This window comes from Salvelinus alpinus, chromosome 33, assembly GCF_045679555.1.
Source record: "Salvelinus alpinus chromosome 33, SLU_Salpinus.1, whole genome shotgun sequence".
Classification (NCBI taxonomy): Eukaryota; Metazoa; Chordata; class Actinopteri; order Salmoniformes; family Salmonidae; genus Salvelinus; species Salvelinus alpinus.
Genome location: NC_092118.1, coordinates 6,635,170 through 6,647,394, shown reverse-complemented (window position 1 = coordinate 6,647,394; position 12,225 = coordinate 6,635,170). Strand labels below are relative to the sequence as shown.

The 12,225-nt window shown below is 45.0% G+C and overlaps 1 protein-coding gene across 7 annotated transcripts in view; it reads right to left on the bottom strand.

Annotated features, from left to right (window-relative positions):
• The window catches only part of LOC139563159 (diacylglycerol kinase zeta-like), a 131,471-nt gene that overhangs the window by 100,500 nt on the left and 18,746 nt on the right, over window positions 1–12,225 (bottom strand). For 2 of the 7 annotated variants that reach the window (XM_071381493.1, XM_071381495.1), the window contains exon 1: window positions 5,148–6,368. The exons of the other annotated variants lie outside the window; for them this stretch is intronic. In XM_071381493.1, coding sequence (XP_071237594.1) covers window positions 5,148–5,362 — 215 coding nt within the window. In that variant the 5' untranslated portion in view covers window positions 5,363–6,368. Of the gene's footprint in view, window positions 1–5,147; window positions 6,369–12,225 lie in introns of those variants that run through there. 7 annotated transcript variants of the gene reach the window in all.

Here is a 12,225-nt window from a genome sequence, read left to right as displayed (position 1 = left end):
GCACGCCTCCAACTCAATCATCAAGTTTGCAGACGACACAACAGTAGTGGGCCTGATCACCAACAACAACGAGACAGCCTACAGGGAGGTGGTGAGGGCACTGTGTCAGGAAGTGTGGTGTCAGGAAAATAACCTCACACTCAACGTCAACAAAACAAAAAGGAGATGATTGTGGACTTCAGGAAACAGCAGAGGGAGCACCCCCCTATCCACATCGAAGGGACAGCAGTGGAGAAGGTGTAAAGTTTTAAGTTCCTGGGCGTACACATCACAGAAAAACTGAAATGGTCCACCCACACAGACAGGGTTGTGAACACTGCCTCTTCAGTGCCTCTTCAACCTCAGGAGGCTGAAGAAATTTGGCTTGTCACCCAAAACCCTGACAAACTTTCACAGATGCACATTCGAGAGCATCCTGTCAGGCTGTATCACTGCCTGGTACGGCAAATGCACCGCCCTCAACCGCAAGGCTGTTCACAGGATGGTGAGGTCTGCCCAACGCATCACCGGGGGCAAACTACCTGCCCTCCATGACACCTACAGCACCCAATGTCACAGGAAGGCCAAAAAGATCAAGGACAATAACCACCCAGGCCACTGCCTGTTCACACCACTATCATCCAGAAGGCGAGGTCAATACAGGTGCATCAAAGCTGGGACCAAGAGACTGAAAAACAGCTTCTAACTCAAGGCCGTCAGACTGCTAAACAGCAATCACTGAGAGGCTGCTGCCTACATTGAGACCCAATCACTGGCCACTTTAATAAATGGATCACTAGTCACTTTAAACAATGGCACTTTAAAAAAATTCCACTTTAATAATGTTTACATATCTTGCATTACTCATATCACATGTATATACTGTATTTTATACCATCCACTGCACCTTGCCTATGCCGCTCGGCCATCGCTCATCCATATACTTATATGTACATTTTCTCATTCACCCCTTTAGATTTGTGTGTATTAGATAGTTGTTGGGGAATTGTTAGATTACGTGTTAGATAATACTGCACTGTCGGAACTAGAAGCACAAGCATTTCTCTACCCTCGCATAATCTGCTAACCATGTGTATGTGACCAATAACATTTGATTTGATCTTGAGACATATGTGGTATTGTGGTGTGTAACAAAACTGCACATTTTAGTGGCCTTTTATTATCCACAAGGTGCACCTATGTAATGATCATGCTGTTTAATCAGCTTCTTGATATGCCACAATTGTCAAGTGGATGGATTACTTTAGCAAAGGAGAAATGCTCACTAAAAAAGGGAAGTAAACAAATTTGTGTACAAAATTTGAGAGAAATAAGCTTTTCTGGGATCTTTTATTTCAGATCGTGAAACATGGGACCAACACTTTGCATGTTGCGTTTATATTTTTGTTCAGTGTATATCGATATCTGACTCCAAGTACCTATTTTTTTGCTTTGCTTTGCTACTGTAGTTAGCGTTAGCCGGCTGTACCAGCTTCAAAACTCCGGTACTTTTAATCCTGTAGCTTGTTCTCCATCTTCTTTTTAAATAGTGAGCCAACATGTTTTCAGCACTTTTACTTCCATGACTGATCAAAATTTCTCATGTTCTCTCATCTCTCTGCAGCAGGTATTTAGTGAGCAATATGTTTGTAACTTTAAATTGCAGTATCGAATCACAATACATACAGAATCGTGGGAATCACAATACATAGCATATCGGCACCTAAGTATCGTGAGAATATCGACACACAAATTCACTACGAGCATTGTCCTCGCAGCATGTGTCTCGAGACGATATCTGACAACCGGGTCAGTGGTTAGAACTACATTCAGTCTGCAGTTGAAGCAGGAAGACCGTGTAAACCTGATAAGCCCTTACGATCTGACAGCAATCAATTATTCAGATTTCAAATGGCCTGTTTAACATATTCCTCATGCTTGACACATTAAACTGCTGCTAAGCTCTCCAGAGACCATTCTGCAAACACACGGGCTACCCCTGAAGTCCATCAAAGCCCATCTCCACACTGCACAATATCATGGGCAGTATTAATGAGCCACATTAAGTGTGTTCCTTGTCCGTAGATTTTTAAGATGCACGTTTAGAATGTCCAGACAACATGTAACTCACTTAAGCAAGTAAGACACGTGAATGTTCCCCCAATAGAGTTAACGTGTCTCTATTCGTGGACCTGATTAGGTCATTATTTGATCTATTGTGAATCCCATGAAAGCATTTCACAGGACCGTTTGCCACTATGATTGCTAGGCTTTTCTGGTTATTTCCCACCAGGCTTAGACTAAGTACGTCAGCTCTGTAAGAAGACTGAACTGGAGATCATGTGGGCCATCGTTATCGTCTTAGAAATCCTTCTCGATTCCTCCTTTGTCCTTCATTCACCATCTCCACATCCTTATGACTTGGAAATCCATGTCGACACAATGTCAGTGCCGCTTAATAAAGGAAAGAAGTGTTCACTCGCCTGCTTCCACAAACCGTACGGCTACTGTCCTATAAACACATCATCAGCGACTCCTTATCAGAGGCTGAAGCAGAACTAAAATAGCCTCCTTATAACATTTTCTTCTATTCTTAATGTCTTAGTCTCTTCTCCGCCGCTCTCCTTTCCATGATCATTCCTTCTGAGAGTTGGGGCCTCTCTCTAGTAAAGCGGGCAAACCATGCGTCGGGAATTGTAAAGGGTGAAAGGTTGTAAAAGGTTCTGACTTGTGACCTGTAGTAGAGCCCTAACCCAGGTTCTGACACATAACCCAAACCTATTTTTGTCCACAGAAAATGGTCCCAAATTAATGAATTACCTCGGTGAAGTTCAATTACAGTAGACACATGAGCTACTGATGTCGCACTTCCTGTTGCTTCAGAAAGGACAAATAAATAATCCTGTTTCTGACACCATAGCGCCTTGTTAGAAATCAAAAATGGGCCTTAGTGTCTGTCGACTTCACGGTGAGACTTCTCATTGAGAGGAGAGGGAGAACGGGGGTGAATGGCTAAGAGGTCCCCTCCAGCTCTAGCTCATTAAAATTCCACTAAGTTAAAGAGGCGAGAGACCACCAACGGCTGCTCTCTGTTTTGCGCCATCACAGCCGACAGGCAGCATGTGTTTACTCAGGGCCACAGAGATAAACACACTTAAACATAACAGGGGAAAAGAAAAAAAACAAACACAGCCAGAGAGAGAGAGAGAGGGAGAAACACAGAAAGATGACAAAAACGGAATTCCGACTTACTGTCTGTTGCGCTCGGCATTGGTATCTCGCAAAGGTAGAGCACGAGAAAATGTTTAACAGCACTCTGATCATGATGACGGTCATTAGTGGTCAGAACGTTGCTTTTGCATGCTGCTGCAAGCAAAGATGTACTCTGATACGATTGAATATGTCCATATTTGGTTATATCAACCTACTAAACTGGGCTCTTTCATTGAGTCTTGCATTTCTTTAACATTTCGATGACCTGAATGAACTAGAATAGTACCTAACAGCTCATTAGCTAATGCACCATAACATCAGGAGTACTGTAAGTGCTCACAGCAGCGGGGAGGCATGTCACGCGTCTCGTTTTAATGACGTCATTGCCAGGCACGTCTCGTGTCAGTGCCGACTTCACTTCCGACACGGATCTTAAAAACAGCGAGGACAGCACGGCTGGCGTGACCGTTATCTCAGCCCTCAAACCCTATCTCTGCACAAAGGCTCATCTTAGATCAGCATCCACCAACAACACGTCGTCAAAGACGCCTCTGTTCATTTGCAAACGGCGATACAGTACCGTGCTATTCATTCTCGTTGTTTCCTCATTATTTAACTTGCGTCAAAGAAAATATCGTGTGTGGTCAGCATGAGCGCTAAGATGAACTCAGCGGTGATTCAGTTAGCGAGGACGGTGCTGTGGTAAGAGCCATTGTGACTGATTGATCTGAATCACATCTCCCTCTGTAATCACCAGCCAACAGTCTGTGGAACAACACGCATCTAAACTCCATCACACAGGTCTCAGCGCCCTGGCTCAGACTAGCCCAAACTTCATCTCTGGAAATCTTTCATCTTTTCATCTTGTGATTGTGCTTTGAAGGTTCTCAGGGAAGGCAGGAGGGGGGAAAAGAGCAGCTAATTAGGTTTAAAAATAACCTCTCGGTGAGAGAGAGACGTGTAACATTCTCGTTCTGCTCGGAGGGTGCAAAAGGCCTCGAAGTATCACTGGCCCTAGCCACCTGTGGGTTACAAGCAGAGAAGTAAAAGAACAGCGGACAGCATACCAGAGATAGATGTGCATGACAGAGTAGTAGTAAGATGCTAGTATGACAATAGGATGAATGTTGTCACTGAATCTGGAGCAAGGTCACCGCGACTGGCAGGTGACATTTTGGGATATGACGTTGGCGTTGTCTCTCGATGTGTGTTATGACCATGGGGACACATTGTGACACCACCGTGTGACCGTGATTGTGTTATGAGGAGAATGAGTCGCACACCCTCTCAGAGAGCAGAGGAGATGATCAGAGTTTCCTAATCAAGCTCGACTCTTCCACTGGCAATGGAAACAATCACTCACTCTTACTAAATCAATCCTCGACTGTTTTTACTGCTAATCTCTGCATTCGTTGCCTCCTACATGTTCTCACTCCTTCGAAGCTAGTTTGGGCAAAGTGCATCCCATGCTGTAGCCTACCCAGGTAGTGTTTCGCCGACTAGTAATACTGTACCGTGAGTGCTTCATTTATGCCATGGTGTTGCGGTGCAACACTCAGCGACAGGGTATGCAATGGTTGGAAACGACAAAACTAGTCTTCGATTAGTGTGTGGACTGTACATCAAGGTCAGACCAAAAGCAGACCAAGCTGTACTGTATAGACATAGAGGCACAGATCAATCCCCCATACAGTAATCACAACACACACACGTGAGTGAGGAACGCAAACACCAGTACTACAGCTGCCTGCGAGGGACAACTGCATGGATACTAACCCGCTCACACGTACAGCACAGTCATTATTGGCATGTACTGGAGACTCACACCTGTTGCTGCTACTACTACTAGTAAGTGAGCATCCAGGAATCAAATCAAGCACAGAACATGTACAGCCACCACAGCATTGTGATCAATGCACTTCAGTGGCTTAGTGAGAGGTTGGTCTGTGCCTTACCTCCTGCCGAACAGTTTGAGGCCAGTGAAGGGTTTGCTTTGCCTTCGGCCCGTGTCCGGGTGCTCCCCGTCAGGTAAGAGGGCGGAGGGCAGGTCTGAGTTGGAAGAGGAGGCGGAGGTGGTGGCGACGGCACCCTCTCCTTCCCTCAGGGAGCCCGGATTTGAGTCGGACCCGGCCAGCCCAGGCCCTGCCCCCTGGTCACACTGTTGCTCCATGGCAGTCTCTCCGTCAGCCACTAACGCAGGTCCACTCCAGAGTAGGGGCTTAATAGTGCTCCAGGAGTCACAAAGTCCTCATGGCTGTAGCCACAGCAAAAAATGACAACAATTCTCACTAGTAAATACCCACGTAAAATAGAGTAAACAGTCTAGCGGAGCTCTACAGGGCTTACCTCAGTCCCTCCCACCCTGCATAGACCAAACAAGATAACAGAGAAGAGAAAAGTCAGAGAGATGCTTAGGCTCCCAGATCCTGATTAGCCTCCATGTGGAGTAAGCTTCCCATTCCACCGGAGGGAGAGGTCATTGTTTGAGCTATGTCCTGTAATACTCGTTGTCTCTCCCTTTCTCTTTTCCTCAAGTTCCACCAGCACACTTCCTCAGGAAGTTAAGACCTGCTGCAGAGTTCAATCCCTGAGTCTTTGATCCATTGGCTTCAAGCAGAGGTTGTTTCTTAGGAGCTTGTAGTTGATTGTTCTTTCCTTCATTCCTTTTTTCCTCCCCTCTCCTCCTTCTCTCACTTCACTTCCCCCCCCCGCCTCCTCTGAGAACCTCGGTCTCCCGTTTCTCTGATCCTCCGCTGTCCGTACTGCTCTCCCTGCTGCTCACGCTCAATTATGCACTCACACAGCTCAGTCGGCTCCCTCTCTCAGGACTGCAACAGTCCAGGAAGTGTCAAATCCAGAAGAGGCACTCATAGGACCCCAAGCATAGGTGCCTACTCAGCTGCCTGACTGTTTTTCCTGTCTTTCAGTGTGTAGCTTGTACTCTCCACTCGCTATATGTTTAGTAGCTGTCTCTTAGAAAGCTCTCTCTCTCTTCCCCGCTCTCTTACTCCTCTACACACATTTTCTCTCCTCCTCCTCTCTCTCTCTGAACAGATCGGCCTGAGGTGGGAAGCAGATGCATGGCCATCCACTGTTGGTTCATTAGAAATACATGAGAGATAGGGAGAAGGAGGGGGAGGAGAAGGAGAGCCCAGGACACTCCTCCATAAGCCCTGTGTGGTGTGGGAGTACGGCAAACTCCCTGTGCCTGCTTGCCTGTCAGTGTGGAAGGGTGAGTATTGTGCTAGACACTTCCCACTGACGCAGCCAGCCTGCTTGTTCTCGCTCAGTCGCCAAGTTGCTTCGGCTCGCTCACAAAAACCCAGCCTATACACAGTGTTTTCCCCCCTGTGTGTTAACAAGATAGAAAAGCCACATACAATTAGTGGAGTCAGGAGCACAGTGACATCAGGATGTGGCTCTGAGGGACAGTCCCATAGAACTGTCCCCAGATACACAGACAGGGGTGGAGAGAATCTAGACGGATGGGGTGTGTGTGCATGCGTGTGTGTTGTCTAATGTTCTATTTGTTGATCCAGTCAATTGTGCACATTTCTGTGTGTGGATAAGAATTTCCAGCGTTGGCACCAAGCTCTGCAGCATGTTCAGTTGCCAGCCTACTCAAACCCACGCCATCCATTTGGTATGGCTTAAAACGCACGCTGTAGAGTGCAATGCGGCAACACTGCTGTGCTCAGCTGTTCCTCATCCAGCCCTGAGTCAGCTGATAACGGTTATAGCACAAACTTGACTCTGTCTGATCAGAACATTTCAACTGTGGCATCTATGAAGTAACAACCTCAGCTCGGAGTCCTCTCTCTCTCTCTCCATCGCCTTCTCTTTACCCCCACCTCCCATTTATTTTTGTACCTCTCTTTATCCCACTCTCTATCTATGGTCAAAAGTAACACTCTCACACACAAATAGTGATTATCTGCCTCTTACAGTCGCAGCAATTTGAGATAATCAGAGGAAAGTGTCCACCCACCATCATGCAGGGATATGAGTCAACAAATGACCATGCGAAGGAGACCCCGGACTGACGCCATCAGAGGATCCCCACAAACAGGCTTCTCTGTGTCTGCTGGGCAGAAAATAGGACCTCCCCAGCCCTGTTAATTGGTTTATTTGTCCTCAATGGGAATATATTTCAAATAAACCATGTAAAAATAGGGTTTTCAACAGACTCAGCATCTCTAGAATGTGTTCGTTCAGCTTCATTCTCGGGGATCAAAGCCAGACCGAATGCCACATCTCTCTCTCACACACACACACACACACACACACACACACACACCTTCCTCTCCCTGCTCCCCTCTCTAATCAAGCGAATCAATCCCCAGGTTTTAGAGCGCCCTCTGCTTCAATAATGCATCACGCCACGAGGAGGAAGAGAGACGGGAGCGCCACACAGACGGGGCTGGATATGGGGCTCCAGTTAGTCCACCAGACGACATATTAGTCACAAAACAACAGTGAGGAAATATACAAGATTCCTACAAGAACCTCAAGCAACTACCACGTTACTAAGCCAGACATAGGCTACCAAGCAAGACAACGGTTGATGTTACTACTACACATATATTACTACGTGTGCAATTGAGAGTTTTGTGTCAATGTGAGTCGCACCATCGAGGGCTAGAGAAGAGGAACCTCACTGATTAGTGATTAGCAGCAGGTCCAGGCTTAGGAGGCTCTGATCGTCCCCTCCCAACTCTGCACCCCCCTCAACACTGGCCACACCAGGCACAGGCTCAGCCTAATGGACCACACCAGGCACAGTCTCAGCCTAATGGACCACAATGCAGTTAACTGTATCAATTAGGAAGCGATAGGTCCAGGATATGGGGAGCTGGAAAAGGTCTCTCTTTTAATTCAGTGAATAATGATGACTCTGGACTGCCTTGCTATCTGGGGCCACGTCACGCCCCAATTACATTATGGGGGTGGGCTGTTTCTGTGGAGAGTCCTTTCATCCCCTGCGGTTCAAACAGCAAGTGTCTTCTGTCCGTGTTGCAGTGTCTTTATAACAAACATTATCATAGGTCAATATCTCAGCAATATTTTATAGTTGGTCAATATTTCATGATAAAGTGCCTTCGGAAAGTATTCAGACCCCTTCACTTTTTCCACGTTGTATAGTTAGTCTTATTCTAAAATTGATTAAATTAAATTTTTCCTTCATCAATCTACACACAATACCCCATAATAACAAAGCGAAAACATTTTTTATTTTTGCAAATGTTTGTTTATTTACATAAGTATTCAGACACTTTGCTATGAGACTCGAAATTGAGCTCAGGTGCATCCTGTTTCCATTGATCATCCTTGGGATGTTTCTACAACTTGATTGGAGTCCAACTGTGGTAAATTCAATTGATTGGACCTGATTTGGAAAGGCACACACCTGTCTATATAAGGTCCCACAGTTGACAGTGCATGTCAGAGCAAAAACCAAGCCATTAGGTTGAAGGAATTGTCCGTAGAGTTCCGAGACAGGATTGTGTCGAGGCACAGATCTGGGGAAGGGTACCAAATGATTTCTGCAGCATTGAAGGTCCCCAAGAACAGTTGCCTCCGTCATTCTTAAATGGAATTAGTTTGGAACCACCAAGACTCTTCCTAGACCAAGAACCCGATGGTCACTCTGGAGGTCTGTCAGAGTTCCTCTGTGGAGATGGGAGAATCTTCTAGAAGGACAACCATCTCTGCAGCACTCCACCGACAAGGCCTTTATGGTAGAGCGGCCAGACGGAAGCCACTCCTCAGTGAAAGGCATGACAGCCCGCTTGGAGTTTGCCAAAAGGCACCTAAAGACTCTCAGACCATGAGAAACTAGATTCTCTGGTCTGATGAAACCAAGATTAAACTCTTTGGCCTGAATGCCAAGCGTCACATGTGGAGGAAACCTGGCACTATCCCAATGGTGAAACATGGTGGTGGCAGCATCACGCTGTGGGGATGTTTTTCAGCGGCAGGGACTGAGACTATTTAGGATCGAGGGAAAGATGAACAGAGCAAAGTACAGAGAGATCCTTGATGAAGTCCTGAGCACTCTGGAGCAGGTTCTCAGACTGGGGCAAAGGTTCAACTTCCAACAGGACAACAACCCTAAGCACACAGCCAAGACAATGCAGGACTGGCTTTGGGCAAGTCTTTGAATGTCCTTGAGTGGCCCAGCCAGAGCCCGGACTTGAACCCGATCGAACATCTCTGGAGAGACCTGAAAACAGCTCTGCAGCGACGCTCCCCATCCAACCTGAGAGCTTGAGAGGATCTGCAGAAAAGAAACAGGAGAAAGTCCCCAAATACAGACGTGCCAAGCTTGTATCGTCATACCCAAGAAGACTCGAGGCGCTTCAACAAAGTTGAGCAAAGGGTCTGAATACTTATGTAAATGTGATTTTTATTTTATATAAATTAGCAAAATTTTCTAAAAATCTGTTCTTGCTTTGTCATGATGGGGTATTGTGTGTAGATTGATGAGGGGAAAAAACAATTTAATCAATTTTAGAATAAGGCTGAAACCTAACAAATGTGGAAAAAGTGAAGGGAACTGAATACTTTCCGAATGCACATTGATATATTTGAGATTTCCATTTAAAAAAGTCAGCTTGTGAGGTATGATGATGATAACTGGGAACATCTTATCAAACTACGAGACAGCAGTCCTTTACATTATAGAAGGCTCTGTGATTGGGATCGCAGTAGATGTGGTCAGTTGGTCATTAAATTAGCTGACCATATAGAGCAATAGTAATGGTTTGTTTTTGCAGGCAAAACTCTCATGGCTTGTTGGCCAAAGCCTATGGGGAAATAAATAGGATTTTGGGATAATTGCAGAAAATAAGATCTGTGTTAAACACAGGCTTAAGACATTTTATACTTTTTGTTCTATGAGAATCCTCATCAGCTTACATCATTTTTTGTGAATTTTTAATCATTTAGGTCATCCAAAAAAGCACACAAAGGTTTCATAAATCATAAAGGTCCTTTTAACTGACTGATATTATGTCATAGAACAAAACAGAAAATATCTCCTAACCCTGTGTTAACCGCAGAGCTTATTTTCAGTGTTTATCCCAAAACCTCATTCATTTCCCCCATAGTAATGGCCAACGAACCAGAGGTAGAAAATGCTAACTCATTTCCATTTTTTAGGACTACGAGCTGGCGAGCTCTATTAGAAGGGGCCAAACAGAGCTGCAATTCATGCTGAGGCTGGTATATCCCAGGAGGAGAGGGGGGAGCATTTGAGGGGTAGAGGTAGACTGGGACAGGAATGTAGAGAAGCAGACAGATTATTGGGAAGCACCCCAGGGTTGAGGGAGAAGGCCTCATACTGAGCACTGAGCAGACAACCTTTACTGTGCAGATTGAATAAAATCAGAATATCCCACTTGAAAACAGTCATCAGGCCACCGCATGGCTACTACATTCTGGCTATGCAGTAAATACAATGAGTACAGAGTCCACAGACAGCAAAGTGGCTGATCTGTCAACAAGTAAATAGATAAGCATGATTTTATTTTAGGTCCACCCAAAAATTCCACATTCCTGGGCAGTTTAGGGGACTAGCAGCAGCATGGCCCCTCTCTCTGTCCTGTTGTCACTTTCTACTACTTTGACAGGAAGGAAGTGATGTCACCAGCGGGGGAGTTGTACTCACTTTACAACTGAACCGCAAGGTGTTTCCTGCTATTCTTCCATTCGCTTTTGTTTTGGTCCTAGTTCTTTCCATCAGAAGGGTTTACTACAAAGTAGGATCAATTAACTAACTTGCCTAAATATTTGGAAATGACTTTTTCTTTTTTAAGAAAGATCAGCTTGAAATGGGCATGATCTAATTGACTCAACAACCAAAAATACATATCTATGTTTAGCTTCTTTTTTGTAGTAGTAATTATTTCTGGTTGTTTATCAAAGTTAGCCGGCTAACTCATTGATCCTCCTTTTTAGTATACCCCTCAGCTGTGTTACATGAGGTGGAAGGATGCAAACAGCAACACACAGCCTGGTTTCAACTGTCATAAATAGAAGATCCACGACAGCTCAAAGAGAATAGGAACGTATATACCAAGAATGGAATTGTCACAGACAGAGAACGCGTCACACTATGGGCCTACTGTATAAAACAGTGCATTACCGCTATATTGCCTCTAGTTAAGTAACGCCATCTTTGAGGCAGAAGGACATACAGTGAAAAGAACAGCAGTTATAAAACTAATGACGGATGACGCCGTGACCAAACAGAAACCCAGAAAGTGAGACAGACCGAGAAGCAGATGGAGATACAGAACGAAACAAGTAGAGGTTTAGGGCGCCCCCCCATGGGTATGTTGTGCAACTGAGTTACATTTCTCCCCAGGGGTGAATCAATGACCCACCCTCCTGTACTAAGTAAATATAACGTGGGCGCATTGTAAGATGACTGAAAAGTCTTAAGACAAATGGGGATAATATATCAAGGAAGTGTGAATGTTACGATATACACCTTTTTTTTTATGGAGAATTGTGCAACCAATCTAAATGAGCAGAAGTCAGATGTTGCGCATAGCAGATGTTGCAGAAATGGGAACTATAAACTGCTCCTTTTCCCAGAACAAAACAAACATTCAGGCCTTGACTATTGCCCACTGTCATAGAAGCAGCATCATCCCAAAACAGCACAACTTCAGCATTGCATGACATTAGTCTTCACCCGGTTCATCCCAGTCAAATCCTCGGGATAATGGACAACTTTCTGGAACGTTATACAGCCCTGTTTAATGTCATAAATTAATCCCATACTGGTGGATGGCCAAGCTATTTATAAGCGGACGCTGCAAAACTACATTTCTAAGTTCGACACAGCCTCAACTTCCTTTTCTGTCAAAACACAGAAAATATAGATTATCTCCAACACGCCATTTTAGTGTTCAGCATCTATAACACAGGTAAAGCATTACTGAGTATACTCTTAGACATACTAAACCAAAAGTCCCACTGAACAAATCAAACCAAAATATAGAGAAATGTTTCCATAGTACGTTC